General features: G+C 47.0%; 1 protein-coding gene across 1 annotated transcript in view; it reads right to left on the bottom strand.

The window, feature by feature from the left end:
* The window catches only part of LOC117204452, a 162,349-nt gene extending 154,314 nt beyond the window's left edge, over nt 1-8,035 (bottom strand). The window contains exon 1 of the mRNA XM_033441859.1: nt 7,866-8,035. Coding sequence (XP_033297750.1) covers nt 7,866-8,020 — 155 coding nt within the window. The 5' untranslated portion in view covers nt 8,021-8,035. The remainder of the gene's footprint in view (nt 1-7,865) is intronic.
* Between the last annotated feature and the right edge of the window lie 14,071 nt (nt 8,036-22,106).

Here is a 22,106-nt window from a genome sequence, read left to right as displayed (position 1 = left end):
TATAAATAATTCAGCTGCGATTATCCGAGGAAACGAGTCGAAGAGCATCGGCAATTACGAAAGGGAGAGGTAATTCGAAGATGGTCGACTAGGAAATTAATAGAACGGTAAGCAAGCCGCAGTCTACCCTCGGTACAGTCCCTTTTTCAAATAGCCGTTCGATCAGTAATCAGAGCTCGTTCGACCGAGCGCGCGATTTATAACTTCCACTTTACTTCTGCGAGAGAATCGTTGGTTCGGTACGAATCGCGCAAGTACTTTGTCCGACCTCCGGTTCTGGATCCGCGACCATTCAGTTCTATCGATCCGTGGCGCCACGTTAGACCCGCGCTTAATAGTTTCCACTTCGAGGAAGCTTTCGTCCCCGAAGGCTGCGCGATAAATCGCGTTATGGGATTTATCAGGGTGAAATATTCGTTGGCAGTCCCCTTTGGCGAGTAGTGGGAAACATAGTGCACGCGGGCCAAGAACGAAAGAGGAGAGAAAGGGAAAAAGGAAGGAAAAGGAGGAGAGGAAGAAGAGACGAGCGATCGAGAATTCAGAGAGCAGTCGGGTTTGCCGACCGGAGCGCTCACTGACCCCTGACGGCTCCGGCACCAAAGCGGACGTCACGAGAAACCTTTACCTTCGTTACCTTGCTAGTATTTAAGGATCTTCCTTGGCGTGCCGTACATACGGCTATGCAGGCATTTAGATCTTTATCCGATCCTCCCCGTCAGGAGCGAGTACTCCAGTGAACCTGAAACCTCCTCGAGAGCCATTATCGGTTCCCGAGATACTCACCGCCCGCTGAATTACCTGTGAATTTCTGCCTCTCTCCGTCCTTAAGTGTGCCGTAATAGGCAAAGAAACATAGGCCGATGCTATTCGAATATTCAGCTAAACTTTATACGCCGCATCCACTCCGGCTACCAGATCTCTTCCCGCTTCGTTACCCTCGCCAGTTACCCTTCCTTCTACGTTCACGCAACGAAGAATAATACGCCTTAGCTCGTTAACGATCGAACAGTGCCGCTCTCCCACCCCGTGTTTGTAATTCCCGCGTTAAGTACTCGGCAATTATTCGAATTCGCGCGTGCAAGCGACGGTCTGGCCGACCCTCAGGACACGAAACCGTTTGGAAGTAATACACGGGAACCGTCTTTAATCGAACCAGCTCGCGCAGCTTCCGAGCCAGTTTTGCCCGTTATCTTGACTCATCACTTTCCTTTGAAGACCACCGAAACGACGCGATCGAGGAAGGGGAAGGAGACGCTTCCCGATGTTATTTATCAAGGGCCGCTGTTCCTCGACGTTTCTTGCGATCAGATCATCGCTGATAACGGTACACACCAACGTGGAAGCACGCACGAGCGTTTCACGCGTGTCTTTGGCTTAGTTTCCTGTCGTGACCACGGTCAGCCGCGGAGACGCGAACTGTTCGATAGGTATACGATCGCGTACTCGCCACTTTTTTTTACCCTCCCTCGTGTACCGAGTGTAATAACAGAAAATTGCCGTAACGAGAGTATAATGTTCCGGCGAAATGTCAAGGATACCCTTTGAGAATTCGTTCGTTCGTTCGTTCAACGGCGTGTTTCGTGTCACGCTGCTCAGGAAAAAATCCCTCCTTTTAAAGCCCCGGCGCGCAGCAACGATTGCGACAGCGTCTTTCGTCATTTAGAACGTATCAAATTGGATCGTTGTCGGCGCGATTTTGCATTGTCGAGGAAACACCGTCCACCGACGCGCGTGGGCGTTCGATCGACGAAATGGTTCGCACTTAGTTAACGGGGCGCAAAGTAAATGATAGACCAGAGGTTCTCAGATATCGAATCACATAACATTAAAATAAATGCCTTTATAGAATTATAAATTACAACCAACTGTAGAACATTTACATTCTAGATTGTAATAATTTTAATAGTGCAATCCCACGTTCGTGTATTTAATAGGAATCGCCTTCTACGGAGGCAGCATTGGCAGCAACTCGCAGTACAAAATCGATGTACCGACAGTTTATCTGTGTAGGATGAAGGAAAGGAGTAACACGTTTTGACATCGCCGGTAACCGTCGATTGTATCCGCTGAAACATTCCCCCTAATTTTCGCCGAGGATCCGATGTAATTCCTTCGGTTGATTCTCGCGCTCACCCCTCGAGGAATAGCTGTTAAAACTCGCATTGACCGCGCAGAATAGCCGCACGGCGTTATGCATCATTTATTCAGTGTACGAAGAGCGTCCGGTGCCGTGTGCGTGTTCTCCCCTGAGGCTCACAGCCTTCAGAATGACATCGACTGTGGGACGTTGGTTCGCGAGACTTTGCGATAGACTCGTGTCAAGGGCAGAAACCAGAGAATCGCATGCCATTTATCACCGCCTGGTACGGACGTATTCTTAAGTGGATACCATTGTTCGAATACTTCCACGCAGATACCATCCGCGTCGATTGCTACGATGGAAAAACGTAGCTGGCAATATCGCATCTACGAACCTATGTATACATATACAAACTGTTCCGTTTAAGAAGTCATGAATCGAACGAAGTTCACAGAACGGAATATACGTACGGAGACTTACGAACCGTTCCATTGAATCGAAGGAAATCGAACGTTTCCAGAGGACCAAAGTGAAACGGAGCACGACGACGTTCGATCAACGTCAGAATCGGGTCCGTGCAGATCTGTAACTCGATTACGTAAACTAATGATAGACAGCGATGTAGCATTTATGGATTATTTCGAAGGCTCGCTGCGGAAGATCCGAGAGTCGGATAGCGAGGTGCCAAGTTTCATAAGCACGTCCTTGCTTATCGGTTATCCGGATCGGCCTGTAACCGCGCGGATTCCTCTCCTTCCCCCGGTTTTATAAGCCATCCAGCGTATCGTATAGTACACAACAATGAAGCACGGAACGGCACGCTGGAAACCGTCTAAACGGCTTATCAGTCTTCATCGGATAATATCGGTGCCTGAACCTGAACGTAATGGTTATGAGTAATAGCCAGAGATCGTGGCGGCGCGGGGTCGGATCCGGTGAACCGTACACGGGAATACGAGATTCAGATACAGGTACCGAACTTGCCGCAACCCGTTACGCATTATCTACCTTGGCTAGAATTTTCTGCCACCGATTTGTCTATTGTGCCATCACGACACCACGACGACCACGGTCGTGCGATTCCTTTCAAATTTGTTCCGGACGGAATGCAAAATCAACGAACAATACCGTGGTACCAGTCTGTACCGGTTACGCAAGCATCTCTGGTCCACTCTTAGAGCTCGATATTGCTACAAAGATATTGTTGACGATCTTTCGACCGTACGGATGGATCGATCGACTGGCCGAACCGGGTCCAGAACCCGGATGTTTCTTTCATTAAATCGATTTCTTTTTTTTCCCCTCTCTCGTTCCATCGGCCCATTCTTCGAACAACGATAATCTATGATCCATTTTGTTGTTTCGTTTGGACGAGCGTTTGTTAAGGCATCTATTATTCGATAAACGCGCAATTTGCCCCTTTTAATCTATTGTAAAGCGATTTTCTGCAGTTATTTGTCTACGTATTTTATAATTTTGATTACATATTATACGGTACAGTCGGATCAGCCTGCTTTCAGCTGGTCTGTCTGAAAGACGAAACAGCCATAAACGCTGGTTTCCTGAATCGGCCGCATCGATCAGAGACTACTTTCGCATTTCACGGTTTCGTTTCTCAGGCCGTGCAGAAATTACACGTTAGACGACGAACCTTTCGACCGTTTCTTATTCGAGATTAATCGAACGCTGAGACCGGCGGGAAGAGTGGTCGCTCGTCTCAGATGTTCATCGATTTAAAGCTCATTAGCATGATTTACATAAACGGAAGCTCCATTAAAAGGAGCCTAACGGTCGGTCGAGTCGACTTACTTTTCCCTAATCGCGGAACATCGGAGTCGATCGAGCCTCGCCTGCCTGTTCGATTTCTCACGTACCCACCGATAAAATCGCGATGAAATGCACGCATAACAGGTTCGAACAAGTGTATTCGTTCGCATGACCTCGTGTTCGATAAATAAAATCAACGGTGTATATTGGAGAAACGAAGGAGAATTTATCGACACGGATGCAAACGATGACGATTATAAAATACGTAAGACGAGCGTAAAAATAAGTTCATCGTGTCCAACTATGGTCGTTTGTATGTATTTTGCGTAATTTATGTCTTCGAGTCTGTCTTTCCTTTTCAGAAAAATCTATATCACTAGGAAGAGCCGAAGCTACTTCAGCAAATGGAATCGACTAACGATTTTCTCGCCGCGCAGCTAACTGAATTTCTGTTTATGCAGAGGACTTTCGTCGTTCCCAGGAAGCCGTGAAGGCTGACATTCGCATTGATTGTCCATTTCCAAGTCATAAATAACGAAGATCGCTTCGAAGATCGTAGAATTACGAAAGAAGAGTCTCCCCTTGATCGATAATCTTATTTCGATAATTCTGTCCACCGTTATCCGAGAAGATTCAACCTGCGCTCGACTATTGGCATTATATTACCAAATGATTCGATTAAAATGCACCCCCGATGAATCTACATATCCCCTGAAATAATAAAAACGCATTCATCCCTGGATCATGACGAAGAAACGTAGATTCAAGGACAGCATCGTCGAAAAGGGATGCGGATAACGTTCGTGCAATTTATCGGGTGGATCGATACGAGTGATAAATATGCGCGTATGCGATTGATTGGGCGAAGCGCGACTGCGATCGTTCGTCGCGATGACCAGACGAACGCGAGCGAAGGGGAAAAGAGGCCGAGACGTGGAGGGTAGAAGGGTCTGAAGAAAGAGAAGGCGATTCATTAGTCGTACAACACGGAAGTGTTCGAACCGCACGGTTCCTCGACGTGTGTCGGCTTGATGGTCAGTGTGTGCGTGTTTGTGCGTGTGTGAGAGAGCTTGTTCGTGCGTGGCCCGGGTGTGTGTGCGTCGCTTGAGGAGGCTGCAGGGCCAAAGTCGGCTGTGGCCACGGTGGAGGGCCTTATTATGCGCGACGGGGGCCCCTGGACGAGCGAACTCGACGTTTCGGTCGATCCGGCTCAACATTAAAACCCGGAATATATTGCGGTAATTCTTTCTGTTCGATCTGCCGGCCAAGGATCGTGTATCGGCAGTCACCGCGCTCTTCCTCTTTCCTTAAGCGGATGGCATATCAGAAGGACGTTCCTCGACGAGCCTCCAGACGACTGCGTGCTCTAAGCGCGAATCGAGGCGTTCCAACGCGTACCACTGTTATCCTGATCGCACCATGCTAGGTACAATTTAAAAATTGTAAAAAATACACATCCGCGCTTAAATGTCTCGGAACAATTGTTAATTATATTTGCTAAAAGTAGAAACAACGAAGTAATTGTTAAGAAACACGAAGAAATATCATTTGACTCGACGCTACATGTGACAAAGAGAATACTTAATAAGAAAATACCTATCCAATGTATTCCAATTTATACTGCAAAATAATTTAAAGTTGATGATCTGCATTAAATATTAAAGCTCCGTGAAGCGTAGAACGTGTTCTAAGATTTTCTAGCGGGAGTGTACAAAATGGAATGGCTGATGTGATCATTCTAATTTCTTTTCTTATTAATAGATTTTTTTTAATGATACGGATCTGGAACACTTTCAAGATATATACTGCAATTCCTTTTCGCGAAGGAATATCACGGAAGGCTGACTACTTGATTAATTAATACCTCCAATCTTCTACTATACCTGATGTAAAATTTTCTTCGTGTTCGCAGCAATGTGCATAATTTAGAATTTAGAGGCTCGTTTTATCGCCAGAATTTCGTTTGCTACACGGTGCCCTGTTAGATTGCCTGATCGAGATTAATAAGAACACCGCGATCGTCTAGCTTGGCGAGGTAGAATTTATTTGGAACACGATAGCGTTATTAATTCACCGTGATTCTTCCAACAAACCTCGTTGTTCTTCGACGGGCTTGTTACCGTGTTGTACCAATTTACGATGTCCTTCCCGGTGTGTTTCGCGTGTGAATCGTTTATCGGCTGTCCTGGTGCAGGAATAGTTTCGTCGTGTCGCAGTAAATCACGAGGCTACACGCGTTGAGTTCTTCATTCGACGGGCGCGAGGAAAAAATCCTCGATTCAAATCATTTTTTTGGAATATATGTTCGCAGGATCGCGTGGGCGACTCTTTGGAAGCGAGTACCGAATACGAAATAGTAAGGAAACATACATCGTTCATACGTATTTGAATTATGATAATTTGAATGAAAAATGAAAACCCACTGCATATTTCAATATTTTTAGAAACCTGCAACATATTTAAATATTTTCACATACTCCGAGGAAATTAATTTAACTAACTAAAGAAGTTTCATATTCTTCGTTCGATGCATCGACTACGAGAACTGTTATTCCTAACAATCTTAAAACCTGTCTTTTCATCTTTTACTTGAACTCGACTCCAGACTCGACCGTCTACCCACGACAATACACCCCTACACCGAGTATTTCACAAAAAAGCCAGTCGCATAAATCATTTCCAGCCAACACGGCATTTCTCAGTAGTCGTCGCGAAAGGTGTCGCGGTTTTTACCAAGATGCGAATCCCTTTGCATCGCCTACACACACACACACACACACACACGCACGCACGCACATACGATCGAGTCCACGGCTGTATCTGTCGATAATATCTCGCGACCGTTTCTTGAACTACAAATGATAATTACTTTCACAGGCATCGTGCCCGTCGTTGGAATCACGAAGCCGACTGTCTCGGATTCCACGGTCGATTATTAGCAAACCTAGGTCTTCTCATGCACCGCAAGGACCGCGAATTCTGCAGATTACTTCAGCTTCCTGCTTCGTCGCGGCTCATTCTCCGGCTGCCGATCAACCGGTATACCGTTGCTATAATCCGAAGAATCCTTTGACTGGATGCACGGACGTTGCGAGCAGATTAGGCGACCACGTTGGGTTAGTTGGGTAATGATTGTCGGAGGGTTCCCACCGACCGACTAGAATCCCTTCGAGACTGATGACGTCTGCTGATTTACGAACTGGGAACCGTACGAGGGAACCGTTCGAAGGAAGGCCAATCGATCCTGCACCTAGACATTGATCCTACTGCGCTTTCATACGTTCAGTTTCGTCATAGATGCATAGTGGTGGCTTGACGTTTTAATTTGAAAGGACAAATTGAGATATAGCGTTATTTAATTGATACTTCTCTGATGATAGTCGATGGTTATTTACACGTTAGGCTAGAACAGGATCGTAGGGAGAGAATCGTCGTGAGGTATCATCGTTCGTATTTTGATCTAGTGATCATCGTTGAAAAAAGGTGACAAACGTTGATGTTATAACGTAATTTCGTTAAATTCAAATGCGATATGTTTCGACTACCAGACTTTACGCTAACGTTCACGTCACGGATTGTGGAACCATTAATAAGCCGCATAACGGTCTCCTGATTTTAATTTCATACGTTTTGCCAGTGTCGAGCATCGCGGCCTACGTATTTTCGAAACCGTGAAATTCCTTCTTTCGAAATTGGCCAGCGTATACATTAAAACTTCGATGATATTAAATACGATAAACACAACCTACTTTAGAAGATTCAACACTTCGCTGCAGCACAATATTATTAGTAGGTGGAAAAAGTTTCAATTTTAGAAATACTTTAAACGTCATTTGTAAACCTCGTTTAATCCGATGAATCAAATTGCCCCAGTAAAGCCAAGAAAATAAAAGAAACTACTCATTGCATAAAATAAATCTCGGCGATTCTAGCCTCGTACGTTTCTACTTAGACGCATTACCTCGTAACAGGTGTAATTTTACGGGCCGTGCCTCTTGCGAATGGTCTGTTTTCTTACCTGTTGCACTGCCTCTTGAGTTCCCGCCGGATACTGCTACGCGTGCGGATGAACCTGAACGCTCCACTGCCCAGTGAGTTCGCTCTCTTTTCTCCCTTCTCGAACATTGGGAGCCACTGCTCGGCCTGTAGGCCATTCTGCACGCTGTCATCCATATCTGTCTCACCCTTGATCGTCGCGCCGGAGATTGTTCCTATCGGTCTCTCTTACGTTTCTCCGGAGTCACTTTACCGCACCCTCGTCGTCCGTACGATCACGACCGTATCGAGAAATGGAACCGCGACGTTTGCAGCCTGCCGCGGTCTCATGGCAGAGTGTGTAGCAGCCTTTAACCTCTAACGGATCGGTCAAGTTTCTCGCGATGATGCTGATCGTCTCTCTTGATTAAACGAGCATCGGACTGCGGAAAGTAATAGTCAGAATCTTTACCGTCTGATCGATAGTATTCCTTTCGTTTCACCGTGCTCACGTTGCTTTGTCGAGTAGAACGATTTGTTCGTACAATATCTCTCTTCTCGAAACGATTATTTTCCATGGAGAGACTGACCTGTACTCGTCGTTTCCGGTATCATTCCCCGATGAAATTACGCTGACGCTCGTGGAAATATCTCCGAGTACCCGTTAAATTGCTCTTGATCGCGATTTTCAGATTACTCATGCGCGTGGCGTAGGCCGAAGCGGATTACATAACGGCCATCCTCGTACGCACGCAGCGACGCGCGTGTGCACGCACGAGCCTGCTCGTGACAGTGTGCTCGGTCCCGCGGCTCGCGCGACCGGTCTTCTCGTCCTACCAGTCGACTTTGACCAAACGATCGGCCGATGCCACCCTGCGCACCTTACCTTCGCACACTATGCCGCGCTCGCTTCGTGTTCGTGTCGATGTCCCTCTACTTTTCAACGCTCGACAGAACCAGGTACGATGGTCTTCCACGAATTCGAATTTTCGGTGGTTAACGGTGTTTTCTTCGGTGCTCCCCTTCTACGACGAACATCCGGCTCGACGAAACACCGCATGCACGCCCCGAACGATATTGGCCAAACGTGCCACGAGCAAAGTCTCTACTCTTGTTAGCGAAACTATTGCCGTAACCTCGACGAATACGCCGAGAAACACGATCCACCGAGATATCGAACCTCGTAGCCGGCAACTCGCGATCTCGTATTTCGTGGGCCGACCCGGAAGTTTTCGCGCGGACGGTCACGAGCGGACGCCATCACGATGCCGAATACCGCTGATTTTCGTACGGTTCCGCACGATACGTCGTCTCACGATCTCAAGCTGTGGGCTGATTTTCGGGCGACCCGGTTGGAAGATCGCGACACACGCATTCTGGATCTCGATGCCGAAATCGATACGGTTCGTATGTTGGACAGTTTCGCGCCGATCGTGCGCCGTTTTCCCAAATCGGAACGCTACGCAACAGCGGCAGTTCCGGCTTCGTGGAAAGTCGCGTGTACGCGCGCGAGACGAGCGTCTGGCCGCTCGTTACCGCACTGATAGGATGTTCCGTAGTGACGTTGAACGCACGCTCGATGTGGAATACCGGCGTCGGTGCATCGGTTCACCGTTCGCGTTCACGGTACCAGCAGCAAATGTGGCCTCGAGTGGTAGCGCTCTGAAGCGACACCTGTGAGGAGACGCTACCCTCTTCCTCTTCTTCTCGTGCCTTCTTCCACGCCGCTGTTCGGCCGCTCGTCTCCCTTCCGCCGCCTCCTTCCTCTTGTTTATCTCGATAACGACGGGACCGTGAACACCCTCGCCGCTGCTTCTAGATCGTTAAGGGGCATCGATGCAGCGTCAGCGAAAGGAGATGCGATCGCCCGCGAAATTGCCACCGATATCTCTCTTTACGAATTTTATGCTTGTTCGAATGTTTAATCTTCGACGATGTTTCGTCGATTCGTGTTCCTTGTCGGGGCGAATACTTTGTAACGATATTTCCAATTACGGAGACACCCACGGTGAAGATACACAGGATGAAGCAACGATAATTATCAATCACAAGTACAGACCCCTTTTTAATATACTTATTCGTTGATCCGTTGGATAGCCGCGTTTTTCGATACACTTGCCAATTAACGAAGGCAAAAAGCCAGTCTGTCGACTTGGTCGCGTCTCTATTATAGACGCGAGAGGATCTTAACGATTATTACAGGGAATAAAACTACATGCGTCAATCGACGTGATCGAGCAACATCCTCGCAATAAAAGCACGTAGCGGCCGTGCGGTGTACCAACAGCAACTGTCCGGCGTTCCCTTTTCTCTCCTAACCCTGCGCTCGAGTTCGAGTTCCTTCGCGTTGGCTTTCTTGCGCTCCGATCCTTCTGCCCGTCGCCGAGCTCGTCGAATACTTGGTTCGGTGACTGTATACGTACCTATATATGTGTATCGTTCTGTGTATCTGTGTGCGTGTTTGTGTTTGTGTATTTGTGTATGTGTACGCCGTGGCCAAGTTGCATCGACAACAACAGCGACGACGGTAACGAGCGTGGATCGCCTGCGATGCGCTCGCCAATAAGGCTGGAGCTTAATTGCTCACCTGGTCGGTCGTCGTTTCGAAATTCTGGCCGTTTTCCGATCGAAACTACCGCGAACGATTAAGTTATGAAAGGAGAGTCGGATACCAGTCATCGATTAGGCAGATACCAGGCAGGAAATCGATCGTGAGAAAACGTGGCAAACGATCCGCACCATTTTTGGCACGGTTACAGCGAATTTATGGGTAACTGGTGGCGACCAGTGTGGCAAGCAACGTGCCATTATTATTCCGCCGCTATAAGCAGACATTACTTGATACTACGGTTAAGGAACGAAGAAACGGAGGAGGCACGGCTGCATTATAATCGAGTTGCGTCACGATAATATCAACTGAGAAAGCGGAAACAATAATTCGCCGGGCGGATAAGCTGCTACAGTTCATTCCACTGCCGCTCGCCCGCGTTTTCTTCTCTTTTTATCGCCGGCGATCGTTGCACCTGTGCAACGGCTCCTGCGAACGTCGAACGTTTTCGGGATGATCTCGATGTCGCGAGAATTTGTCCTCGATGGCTGTGAAATCTGATCGTGTTTTTTCCACGCGTTCCTGAAGAAAGTTTAACGATGGGTTGACCAAATGATAAGTTACTAGACGATGAGTTAATAGGCAGTTGGTAGACACGAAGAGAGGGGCAAAAAATTGGAAAAGTATTAGTATAAATTATCGCTTATCCGTGACCTCAGTTCGCAATGCCATAACGAGAATGATAGTAAAAGAGGAGGAGGAATTACATTCGCGAAAAGAATCGCATTACAAGAAGAGGAGATACTCCTCGTTAAACCACGCAATTTCCCTTCGAAAAATACCCGTTGCCTCCTTCCAATTTCTGGATCCACCCGTGGATAATAATAATAATAACGCTTCTTTATTGCATATGAAAATACAAGAACAAAGCGAACAACAGGCTGAATAAAGGATAAATGTAGTTTACCTATAAAGCGCGGCCGAAGACGAGCTGCAGCCACGCGCTGTTGTAAATTCAACCTTGAACATAACCAACCGAGTACAGGCGAAAGATACATCGAGGGATAGGTACCTGGTATAACCAAAAGATAAAAGGAAACGCGAGAGAAGACGAGAATAAAAACCCGGTATTAATATATCGAAAATATTTTACAAACGTATTAACGACGCGCAATTGTCCAGTGGGACATGCAAAATATTTTCGAACGATCGGCCATTAGCAGTTGTCGTCGGGTGGCAGGGCAGTGTGCACGATGCTTAATAGCCGAGCAAGCGCAGGAAAAGCAAGAAGTAAGAAGCAACCGAGGGGAGAGCAAGCGCGTTCGACGGTGAAAACAGGTGAGTAACGGCCGACAGCCCCCGAGTCTGCGAGCACGTTGTGGAAGTCGATCTCAGGGCCGTCGAGTGTGGCGAACCACGGAGAGCATGGATGGTTCTCTCGTACGAGCAGAGGGTCACGGTCACGAGCAAGGTCGTAACCGCGATTGTGTGCACGGTGCTTAATGCATAGCGCCCGTGAAAGAGGATAATGGGCCCACGAATTTCGCGATACAGCCTCGTCGGCCACACGGCTACGTCGTCTATACACACATAGCACGACCCTTGCAATTACGCTACGCCGCAAGCTCGTGCCTATCGACGCGGATAAATTGAAAGAAAACATCGTTATCCGACGTTATTTTCAGTCTCCTTCCTCTCACTACGTCCGATGCCTGCCGGATACTACCGTGAAAAATTCTATTCTCGATTGCACGTGCACCGACCTTGGTGAAAGTTTCGAGACGATTACCGCGTGGAATTATGCCGTGATAATGCCAAGTATATGCCAACCAAGCCGACATTGTCTTAGGCTTCGAAAGAAATTAAATTGCTCGATCAATGACTAAGGTTTCAGAACCTTATTCTCTTAAATTTGTGTTAATTTGCTTGACAGGATGTATGATAAAGAAAACAAATAACTATTACATTATTATATACTAATCTAATATCGGCGGCAACCAGCGTTAGCAGCTACTCTATGCTACCAAAACTAGTGGTCATTTCTTACCGGTTACGTGGCTAAAAGAATACCACGAACATAAGAATCAACAAGCAATACCATAAAAAGAAGGACAAATAAAACCTCATAGGACAGACGAAACAAAGTGAGATTTCCAGCGATGAAAATACCGCTGATTCTAAGGTATCTTGAACCTTCCAAGTCGCTACAATTTTAAGCATTTCCTTTTCCACGATGCAGTCGAATCACAAAGCTTGTAAGCTAACGACACGGTCGAATTCCCAGCAAGTTTTACGCGGACGAGAACGATAATTATCGCGTGATTCTCCGTCATCGTACCCGTCTGTATATTCTTTACTTTCATCGGCACGACAAGTGGCAAGCCGGCGTTGAACGCTTTCCGAGGAACGCGGGTTAAAAAGGGTCGAGCCTGATGCTTTTGTCCGGCGACGAAGCGACTTGTCCGTGTGAAAGCGAGGCGCGCACGCGTATCCAAGATCCGCCGGTCCATTCAATCGCAGGGTGTAATTATACGGAGTCGAGGAGACCGAGCATCGATCCGTTCGAGAGGCGTCGCTGACAATGGAGCCAGCCGCTGCTTCGTTAACCGGCCGATTAAAATAGAATGGACGCTGTCCACGCATCCGTCAGCTGGACAGCATCGGAGTGGTTCTTGCTGGCTCGAATCGAGAATGCCACTTACACTTTGGTAACAAGCAACTATTATTTTGCTCTTGTTGATTTTACGCTCGTGATAGGGCCACGTAAAAGAGAAAAAGTGAGCGAAGTCGAGAGGAATGCGGTGATTAGAACGGTTCTTCGGATGGACGTTGTACGTAGTCGTTTATGGGTCAGGTGATTTCTAAACTTTTACAGGACTGCCGGATTCGACTATCTCCGATTGTGCAATGTATATTTCGTAAAAAGTATAATCCAACTTTGAACGGTACCGTAGTAAGCGTGCGATACAAAGGGGTTGCTAGAACACCGGTCTCCAGCGAATCTTATCTCGCGTTGTCTGTAAGATGTCCACGCTCGAAGGGACAACATGTTGCAGTGATTTACACACGCAGCCGCGTGCTTCTGTTACAAACTTTGCTCAACTCGAAACAATAGTCACTCGGTCGATGCCCATTCAAACTATGTACATATTTAACCTGGTTCCACGGTAGCACTTCAGAGTTGAAATATTCCCTGACGATGACTAAAGCGACTTTCTTCAGAAAGAACAACAACCTTCGAACACTTAGTAACACGTGCCAGTGACGCCCGTGACAAATCATGCTGACGTTAGTTTACTCTGAAAAGGTGCGTGCCAAACAGGAAACCTCTTGGCAATAAGTGCACGTTTCCCTGTTGTTCGAGCCGCCTACCACCTACAAGATCGCCTTCCATGGGAAATGACGCGAAAGTGTTTGTTACGGTGGAAAAAGTATGGAAGCGGAACGAGAAGGAAAGCCACGAATATAAGAAGAAAATAGCAGTGTTGGTGCTACGCTCTGGCGCACACTGTCTAGCTGCGTCTAGCAGCTTCCTCAGGAACTCTTCGCGACGTCCGGTTTTGTAGTAGACGTTGTATCTAGGTTAGGAGGTCTTCTCTCTGGACGACACTTCGAAAGAGTAATTTGTACCTATCTATTAAAATCTGCCTCTAGTGGGTGTAACGTAATTTCCAGCGATCTCGGCAATTTGTTCGGCACTGTAGTCGCGAGTTGAAAAAAAGTCGAAGCGACAGTACCGGACCTAAGCCGGCTGGCGATAAATTAACGATAATAGAGCCAGTGACGTTGAATTAAGCGTTCCTGTGACACACTAAGAGACCAGGTCTCCTCCACCGCGCCAGATCATATTTGCAAACCCGTTCAGTTACTCTATTTGCATCCACCGGTAGGGAGAGAGAACGTACGAACCGCGACGAGGTTCGCGAAAAAGTCATCCAGGAACCTGATATTGAGAACGATATCGTGTCGTTCGCAAAGACCAGGTTCAGAAGCAGTCAGGCGAATTCTTCATCTATTATTCGCACACTATGGGGAGTCTTGTCTCCGTAACTGCTACGATTACGCTACGATTTTAATAGAAGGCCATCATCTTTGACGATCTTCTCGCGTAAATCCCAGCGGACACGTAGCGTGTCCAGACGCAAGTTTGTCCCCGCACGAGGCGATGCGACGTCGCAAATGAAACCCAGAATCTTAGGAAATTAATACTCGCTGCACGCGAACACCGTCTGTCTAGTGTTGCGCACGTTCTCGTGCACGGCCATGAAAAATGATTAATAGCAACCGCGACGAATCGTCTCCGTATGCTAATTTATGTGAAAGTCATTAAGATGAGATCTTAATTAGTTTCATCACAATGACGTCGCGAATACACTTTCACCGGACTACGAGTGTTCCGGAACTCGAGTGGGTGGTTGATCCGCTCTGTCTCGTTGTTATCGAGATCGATCGACGGTCGATTTTCCGTCGCTGGTTTCACGAACCTCGCGATGTACCATCCAAGCCGAACGTGGGACGAGAATGTTGTCCACCTCCACGGACGAGCTTCTTCTTCGCCGTGGTCGTCGTTCGTAAGCAACGGAGACAGCTTACACCAGCGACGTCTCAATGTTTCCGTGCTGCTTTATTTTTAATTACGTTCTCGCCGCCCTCGTTCTTCCTCCCTGTCCACCGAGTAGATTTATGGTTGACACTGAATTATGGTTAGTTACAATTTTGAGAAGCTCTTTTTTTGCCACTGTGGTGGATCGTTAAGTACGACGAGGTTTCCTTATACGATGGCGAGACAAAATATTTTTTAATTTCTTCGCAAGTTTCTCCGAGACAGTCTCGGAAGAATGATTCGAACCTTTCTAGTTTTTAAGGGTTAAGTCTACTGTCGACATCTATACCCGTACTTGTATTTTCCCAGTGAAGATGACAGTACATAATCCAATGAATTACAGTTACTCGCGCGCAGATAACCGTAAAATTTCTTCTGACCGAAATGATTCGAAAGAGAGAGCTCCCTCTTGTAACAATCGAACGATGATTTATTTCGGTACCGAATAATCTTGAGAATCAGAGCAATCGTGACTGGACGATTCGAATAGCATCGTATCTGGCTCTCTTCGTGTAACGACGATGTCTCTGTACGTGGAATGGAAGCTACCGAGCTTCGTGAAGTCGCGTTCGGTTCGAAGACGACCTATGGTACGCGGCCACGGAACCTTCGATTATTTAGGTCGAGATAACCATTACGGTACAGTGTGCCGATATCGCAGCAAGAAAGATATTGCTACCATTTTAATGTTTTATTTTCCGAGCCAAGGTGTCTTGGGAACCCACGCACGCGAGCACGAGTTACGACACCAAACAGTCATTAAGTCCAGTCGTTAAAGGTCAGCTTGCGTGGCATTCTCGAAAGAATCGTGTTGACCGTGCATCTTCCGCTGGATTCTCTCAATGGAACCTCGTAATCCTAGGAATATTTCATTTCCCTCGTATTAATTCGACGACGGGGCTACTTTGTCACGTCGAGTCGGTCTTACGATCTCGAAGGATCGTGAGCCGGACGAGGAGATTCATTGATCGCGTTAAGGGTCGGAGTGGGCTTAAACTGTTCGTGTTAGATTAATTTAGCGCGTCGTAACCGTCGGATCGAGACAATGCTGGGCAGTTAGAGAGTTCCACGACTATAGAGCGGACGATATAATTACGCTTTGAAAAGAATTCTCGCTGCTCGTGACGCTGTCAGATGGTCGTTAGTACGTCTACGAACTGGAGAATGACGAGGAAGTGACATGTGACGGAGCTTCGTTTCGAAACCATAGTTTCAACAAAGACCTGTCACTGACGGAATACCAGCGTTTTCGGGCCATAGTTGTACTTACCTTTCACGACGAATCGTTTGCCGGATGACACGCTGATATGGTCCTACATTATGCTAACTAAATGTCTAATCGATTCGTAATTGTTTCTCTGGATGATTCGTGAAATTGAAACGGCATCGGTCCGATGACCCGATCGATCAGAGTTCCTGGAAAAAGGGCGAAAGAAAATAATTTCTTAACGAGATAGCACGGTAGCAATCGCGGGGCGACTCGCAACGTTCATAGGCTTCGCTTGACTGGTCACCGCGGTAATAATATTCGTGATCTGTTTTACGTTCGTTTGTTCGTTTAACTTACGCGCTTAAATTATTCGCGGGCAAATCTAATCACACCCGCTGTCACGGTTGGTCGTTCCGGTGGGACAGCGTGAATCATCGTGGATCGAATCGAAGCACGTAACAAACCGCCGAGATACCGTGTTGTGTGCATTCTCGCGCTGATTTTCTCGCGACCACCGATCGAACACGTTTCTTTCGCGTTATTCGCTCTTTAAGCTATGGATGTTTGATCGCTGAAGCTTTCTGCACGGAACGCCTTGATCGCAATGAGAATTTCCTAGAACCTAATCGTATTGAATTCAGAAAGAAAAGTTGACCGTGACAGATCGAGCAAATATGCTCGCTTATATCTTTCGAATTCGGTCTATCGACGACGAGAGCGAATACAGGCTTCGATGTCAAACGAAGAAGATAAATAGGAGGAGGAGGAGGTATCGTAAAAATTTATTCGAAAGATTTGTCAGACGCAAAACGGTGACCATTAAAAATGCGAACGAAGATTCGTGGCGCAACAGGTCTCTGCTTTGTTCGCGTACGCAAAAGCTGTCGTTTACGACGCAAGCTGTAGGTACGTGTAATCGCAAAAGGTTCCATGCAGGTTCGCCCTCGCGTGTGCATGGAACGTCCGTGTATGTGCCGTGCTGGTAAGGTTAGGTTAATAAACGTAATGCGACGCCAGCAGAGTGCAACGTTGCCGATGCAGCCACCCCCAACGTTGCTCCGTGCTGAAACAGCGGGGGCGGAAGGGCGGGAGAAAGATATACAGGGTGTACCAACAAGATTTTCATCGAAATCTCTCATTACAGAACCTCAATCGAATATCTTAATCTTTACTTATTCTTCCGTATCATGTTCGTAAAGAAAATTCAGAATTCGTGATGCATACACACACATGCACACACCGGTTTGTAGGTTAGGCACATAAAGATTAGGACTGGAAAGAGGATGTAAATAAATGAGATAGATAGTTTGGGTCTTCTCATAGCTTCTCTCTGGAAAGTATAAGTTCGCTACTTCAACGTTTCAATTATGACAAGATATAATTAAAAGATATCAAGTTAAAGGTATTTAGACAGATGTTAGAAAGTTTTTAATGAAGTTAACGAATTTGTTATGTCTCTGACACTTTGTAAAGGAGTCTTGTAAAAAAGATACTTCTTCATTACGACACCCGGTACATATTTAAGGTCTCTCATTCCTGAACGCTTATGCGATCTTCGTGCTCGTGTAGTTTTGTGAAAGCGAATTCGTAAAGCTACATGATAAGAGCAGAAACGAAGAAAGTTATGAAAATAGGACAGAGACTACCGGAACGTGCATCCGTGGAACTATTTTCTCAAAAGGGAGAGTATCTAAAAATACAAAAGCACAATCCAGTGTCGACATAAAGAACAGTTCAAGCACACTTGAACGCCGTGCACTGTATTATATCTTTCTTCCTTATACGTAACGAGCGCGATCATTTTAGACATTAATTATTCTGCCATCGAGAACAATTCTCTTTTTGTCAGTGTCATTGTTCCTAGACAACTCTTCAAAGGCTCCTTTTCACGTCCAGCCTGTGTCACAATCATTTCCTATTCATTGCTCGGTTCACGGTGTATGTTGATCGATCGATTATTTATAAATCAGGAGCAGACCATGCCTCGCGTGAGAAACAGCGGATATAACACGATAACCCTAACAATTTGTATAACGCTGCCATCCGTAAGTTTGGAATCGTTGTTTAATTATTTATGAAAGTCGTTCCTCCGAGATCCTTCTAACGATCGGAACGAAATACTTCCATAATCATATACCTAATTGTATCTAATTCGTGGAAGATCGTAGGAAGATGTTCGGAGATGTTCAAGGATCAAAGAATTCGCGATCGTTCTCAGCGATTCCATCGCATACCTCCGAAATGAACTTGATATCATTTCCTAATGAGAGCTCGCAACCAGGAATAGAAGAAACATTAAAACCAACATAAATTACAAACGTTTATAGTTCTCGGAACTCTCGAATCTCTTTTAATGAAATTTCCTTCTATCGCTAGCTTAATATCCACTAACTGTAGTAACATCAGCGAAAGAAAGAACAGATCCTGACAGGCACACCGTGTGAAGGCCGCTTTAAACAGTAAAGTCTCGGAGTTCCTGGGTTGTTTCGCGGTGCACTAGTCGAGCCCGTCGTAGAAGGCCCATAATCGGTGCATCGCGCTAGGACAATTAATTCAGCCGGCGGTGGGAGAAGGTGAGAAGATGATGCGGAGATCGGCGATCTCGCTTGGTCGCAGTGGCTGCACCCGGATAATAATATTCGCGGTGTGGCCCTTTCGTAGCCGCAGGTGGTAGAAGGTATATACGAAAGGGCCGGCCCTGCTGGCGTGCTTTGCTCCGTTCCTCGTTCGCTTGCCTTCCTGACTGGTCGGTTGGCTGCCTCTCCTGAACACCTTGAAAAGAAAAGCTCGGCGCGCCTCGGTTGCATAATGCAAGGCGGGTCCGTGATTCCGTCAGCCAGTTTATCGGCCTGTCAAGTATATATACGCGGTTGACAGATGTTGCCACGGGGACCAGAGAGGTTCAGGTACCCGCGACATACGTTTCAGCTGCTTTCCTCTTCCTTACCTCGCTTTTCCATCTTCTTTTCCTTCCTCTCGTTACACAGCTACAACGCTGTTGCGCGCGCTCCTCTGCCTGCGAATATCGTCGCGTCCATTTTCGAATTCGAAAAAGAGTCGAATGCGAGCCAATTCTGGCGCAAGGCAAGCGTATGATTATTGTAGTTCCGCGAATGGAGTCGATAAGCCGTGTATTACGTTGCCAGATAGCCGGCCTTGCGCCGATATCGCTCCGTTGTTTAGCGCTACTCGAACGATTTCCGGAGTACGGTTTTACCTGGCCCGCAATCGGACGATTCGTTCGATGAATATCTGCTATTCGAAAGAGGTTATAAATTGGAAGCATTCTCCGTTCCGTGATATAGATTGCGCGATTACTATGGAGAGGAGTACATTTTAAATACAGAGAGCATCGTGCTGCCTTTGTTCTACGGAAAAAGTATTCCACAAACGATCGTCATTTTTGCGAGGAAATGGCTGTACGTATATAGATACGACAGGATGATAGCACCTATCCGTCGTTGTCAGTACGCAGCTGGCAGCGTAGGTACGCGAGCATGGAACGCCGAGAGGTGTAAATTATGCGCCAATCTTCCCCGGTTCACCCGTAACAATTTCGAATTATCACATTATACACTTTTCTATCGCGCGCGCGGGAAAATTGCGCAAAATTGCAGACCGTACGTGGCGCCGCGACTTGGTTGCCCGTCCTCTCAGCCTGTTTGACATAGTTCGCGGCACGAAGCTCCGTAATCAGAAGCTCCGTGATGTTGGAAAGGTTTCGTCGGTGGCCAAATACGGTGATTCGTTCGGTCGTACAGTTTCCAGAACGGAGAACGACCGTGTTTGGCAACTTCGTGGAAAGATGCCATCGAGAGAAGAGCGGAAAGGATTCGAGGGACGAAAGTTTCGGCGAGGATACGAACGATGGGATCCTTAAAACGCGGCGCAATTCAGGGACAGCGGTGGAAAAGCCGCGAGAAGGAAGCCTTTAATGCTCGAACAGTCGCTTTGTTGTCAGTGATTTATGGGGTCTTATAGGAGGCACGGAGATGCCGACTGTCTAGTGTCATGGCATTTCGTATCGCAGTCACTACGCTTCCGGGGTGTCGTGAATCAAGCGAACACGTCGCGACCAGCGCGATTATACGACCTCGCACGCAGGACACGTAGGGCCCGTAGGTACTCTGCTTGGGCTTTATAGTAGGTATACATCTGTAAAAGATCGGTACATTCGTCCAGTCCATTTATTGTCGGTGCCCAACAGTTCTTCGCCGCCGAGAACAGCTGGAAGATTTACGAAGCGCCGCTTCAACAGATCAAATATCTACCGGGAAGATTTTCTTTTCCCCTCAGCCTCGCGGTCTTATCGGGGAAAAGTTATTGTTCGAATCGCCTGCAACGAATAAAGCCGTTCTCGCGTCGGGCCGCTAGTTTTAACGTAAAATCAAATAAAGAGGCGATTAAGTTACCTCGGCTTTGGCATTCCACGAGGTTTCCTCGCTGTCCCTGTTACGCTTGAAAATTAAAGTGTGCCGGATTAGGTGTACACGTGTTCTCGGACCAAAAAAATCTGGTCAGACGAAGAACAAGAGACGTTTTCAAGCGGGTACCCGGATACTTTATGAGCAACCATAACGCGCATTAAACGCCCAAACGCGTTTATTGTTCTTGGTTGCGAAACGAATTTATTCCGGTTGTCTACCTGCCAGAGGCGTGACAGTTTACCGCGCATTAATTATACCCTGATGTTTAATTCGAAAGACCCAAATCTTTACACGTATAATAGATAAAATGATATCGAATAAAGTCGACTTAAGTGGTTCAGAAAATTTAAATGATTACACGAGTGTTTGACATACAACCATAAAGGGAATAGGAACGCGAATAGATTTTCATCGATTTCTCTATCGAATCTCTGTACACGAGGGAATCAACGAGACGCGATTGTCGCGGTGAAAGAGTTAATTCGTCCCGTTGAGACAGACCGGCAACTCGGCTGAACGATCCGTCAAATGGCCGTGCACAATCTCCGGTCGGTTGCTGAGCGGAGCTAGCCGGTGTAGGCGTCAATCGTAGGCTAACCGATCTCAGGATTAAACCATAGTATAGTACAGGACATCGAAAAAATGGCGGTTCAACATGAGAAACGATCAGCTGGTGAGGCTCCGACGGGATCCCACTGCCGTGCGTTTCCAAGATACGCTTTTATGGCTTGCGTCTCCAATTTCACGTGCAATAACGAGACGCGGTGCTTACCGTATAAAGGGTCCGGATGAGCGCGGAAAAGCAGATGATCAGTTTCGCGACTATCGACGTCGAAGGCACGACGATGACGTCGTGGGCGTCGATCGTGGCACGCGCAATCATCCGACGATCCTCTGGATCACGGTTCGACCGGGATTCGCGATGAATCGACTCGTCAAATGGAATCGACGAAGATGAGGCTGAAGAAAGAGGAGAATGAGCGTGCCCTCGCAGTTTCTACGATTCCCACGCCCACCATCGACGGTCACGAGACCGCAGAAGACCGCTCCAGACTCTAACCACCGACATTACGTCTAAAAAAGCCAGCCACGAGTTGATTTCATCGTCGTCGTGGTCGGAGAATCATCCTGCCAAACGTGGACCCTTTGATTTTGCTTGCCATCTACCTAAACGATTTAACAGATCCCATTTCCCGATACACGGTTCGCGGTTCTTCTGGTACCTTGTGTACAAACACAAGAATCGATGCTCATGGTTTTCAGTACAAAGTCTGATCTTCGACGAGTTGTACAATCACAGGATGCAAATTCCGATGAAATTGCATCGACATTTGGGAAAATGGGTGCACTTATCTTCTCGTTGCTCGCGGTATTCTTTGAAATTTAACCAAACGCGATGCTTCGCATATACATATGTGTACGTACATAGATACACTGATCTATGTACGCGTGCAAGCAGTGCATAAATGTCACGGATACAGTCAAGAAGGTTATCT

The sequence above is a fragment of the Bombus bifarius genome, unplaced genomic scaffold (genome assembly GCF_011952205.1).
Source record: "Bombus bifarius isolate JDL3187 unplaced genomic scaffold, Bbif_JDL3187 scf7180000007978, whole genome shotgun sequence".
Classification (NCBI taxonomy): domain Eukaryota; kingdom Metazoa; phylum Arthropoda; class Insecta; order Hymenoptera; family Apidae; genus Bombus; species Bombus bifarius.
Note: the sequence above shows the minus strand (reverse complement) of the source record. Positions and strands in the feature narration are given on the sequence as shown.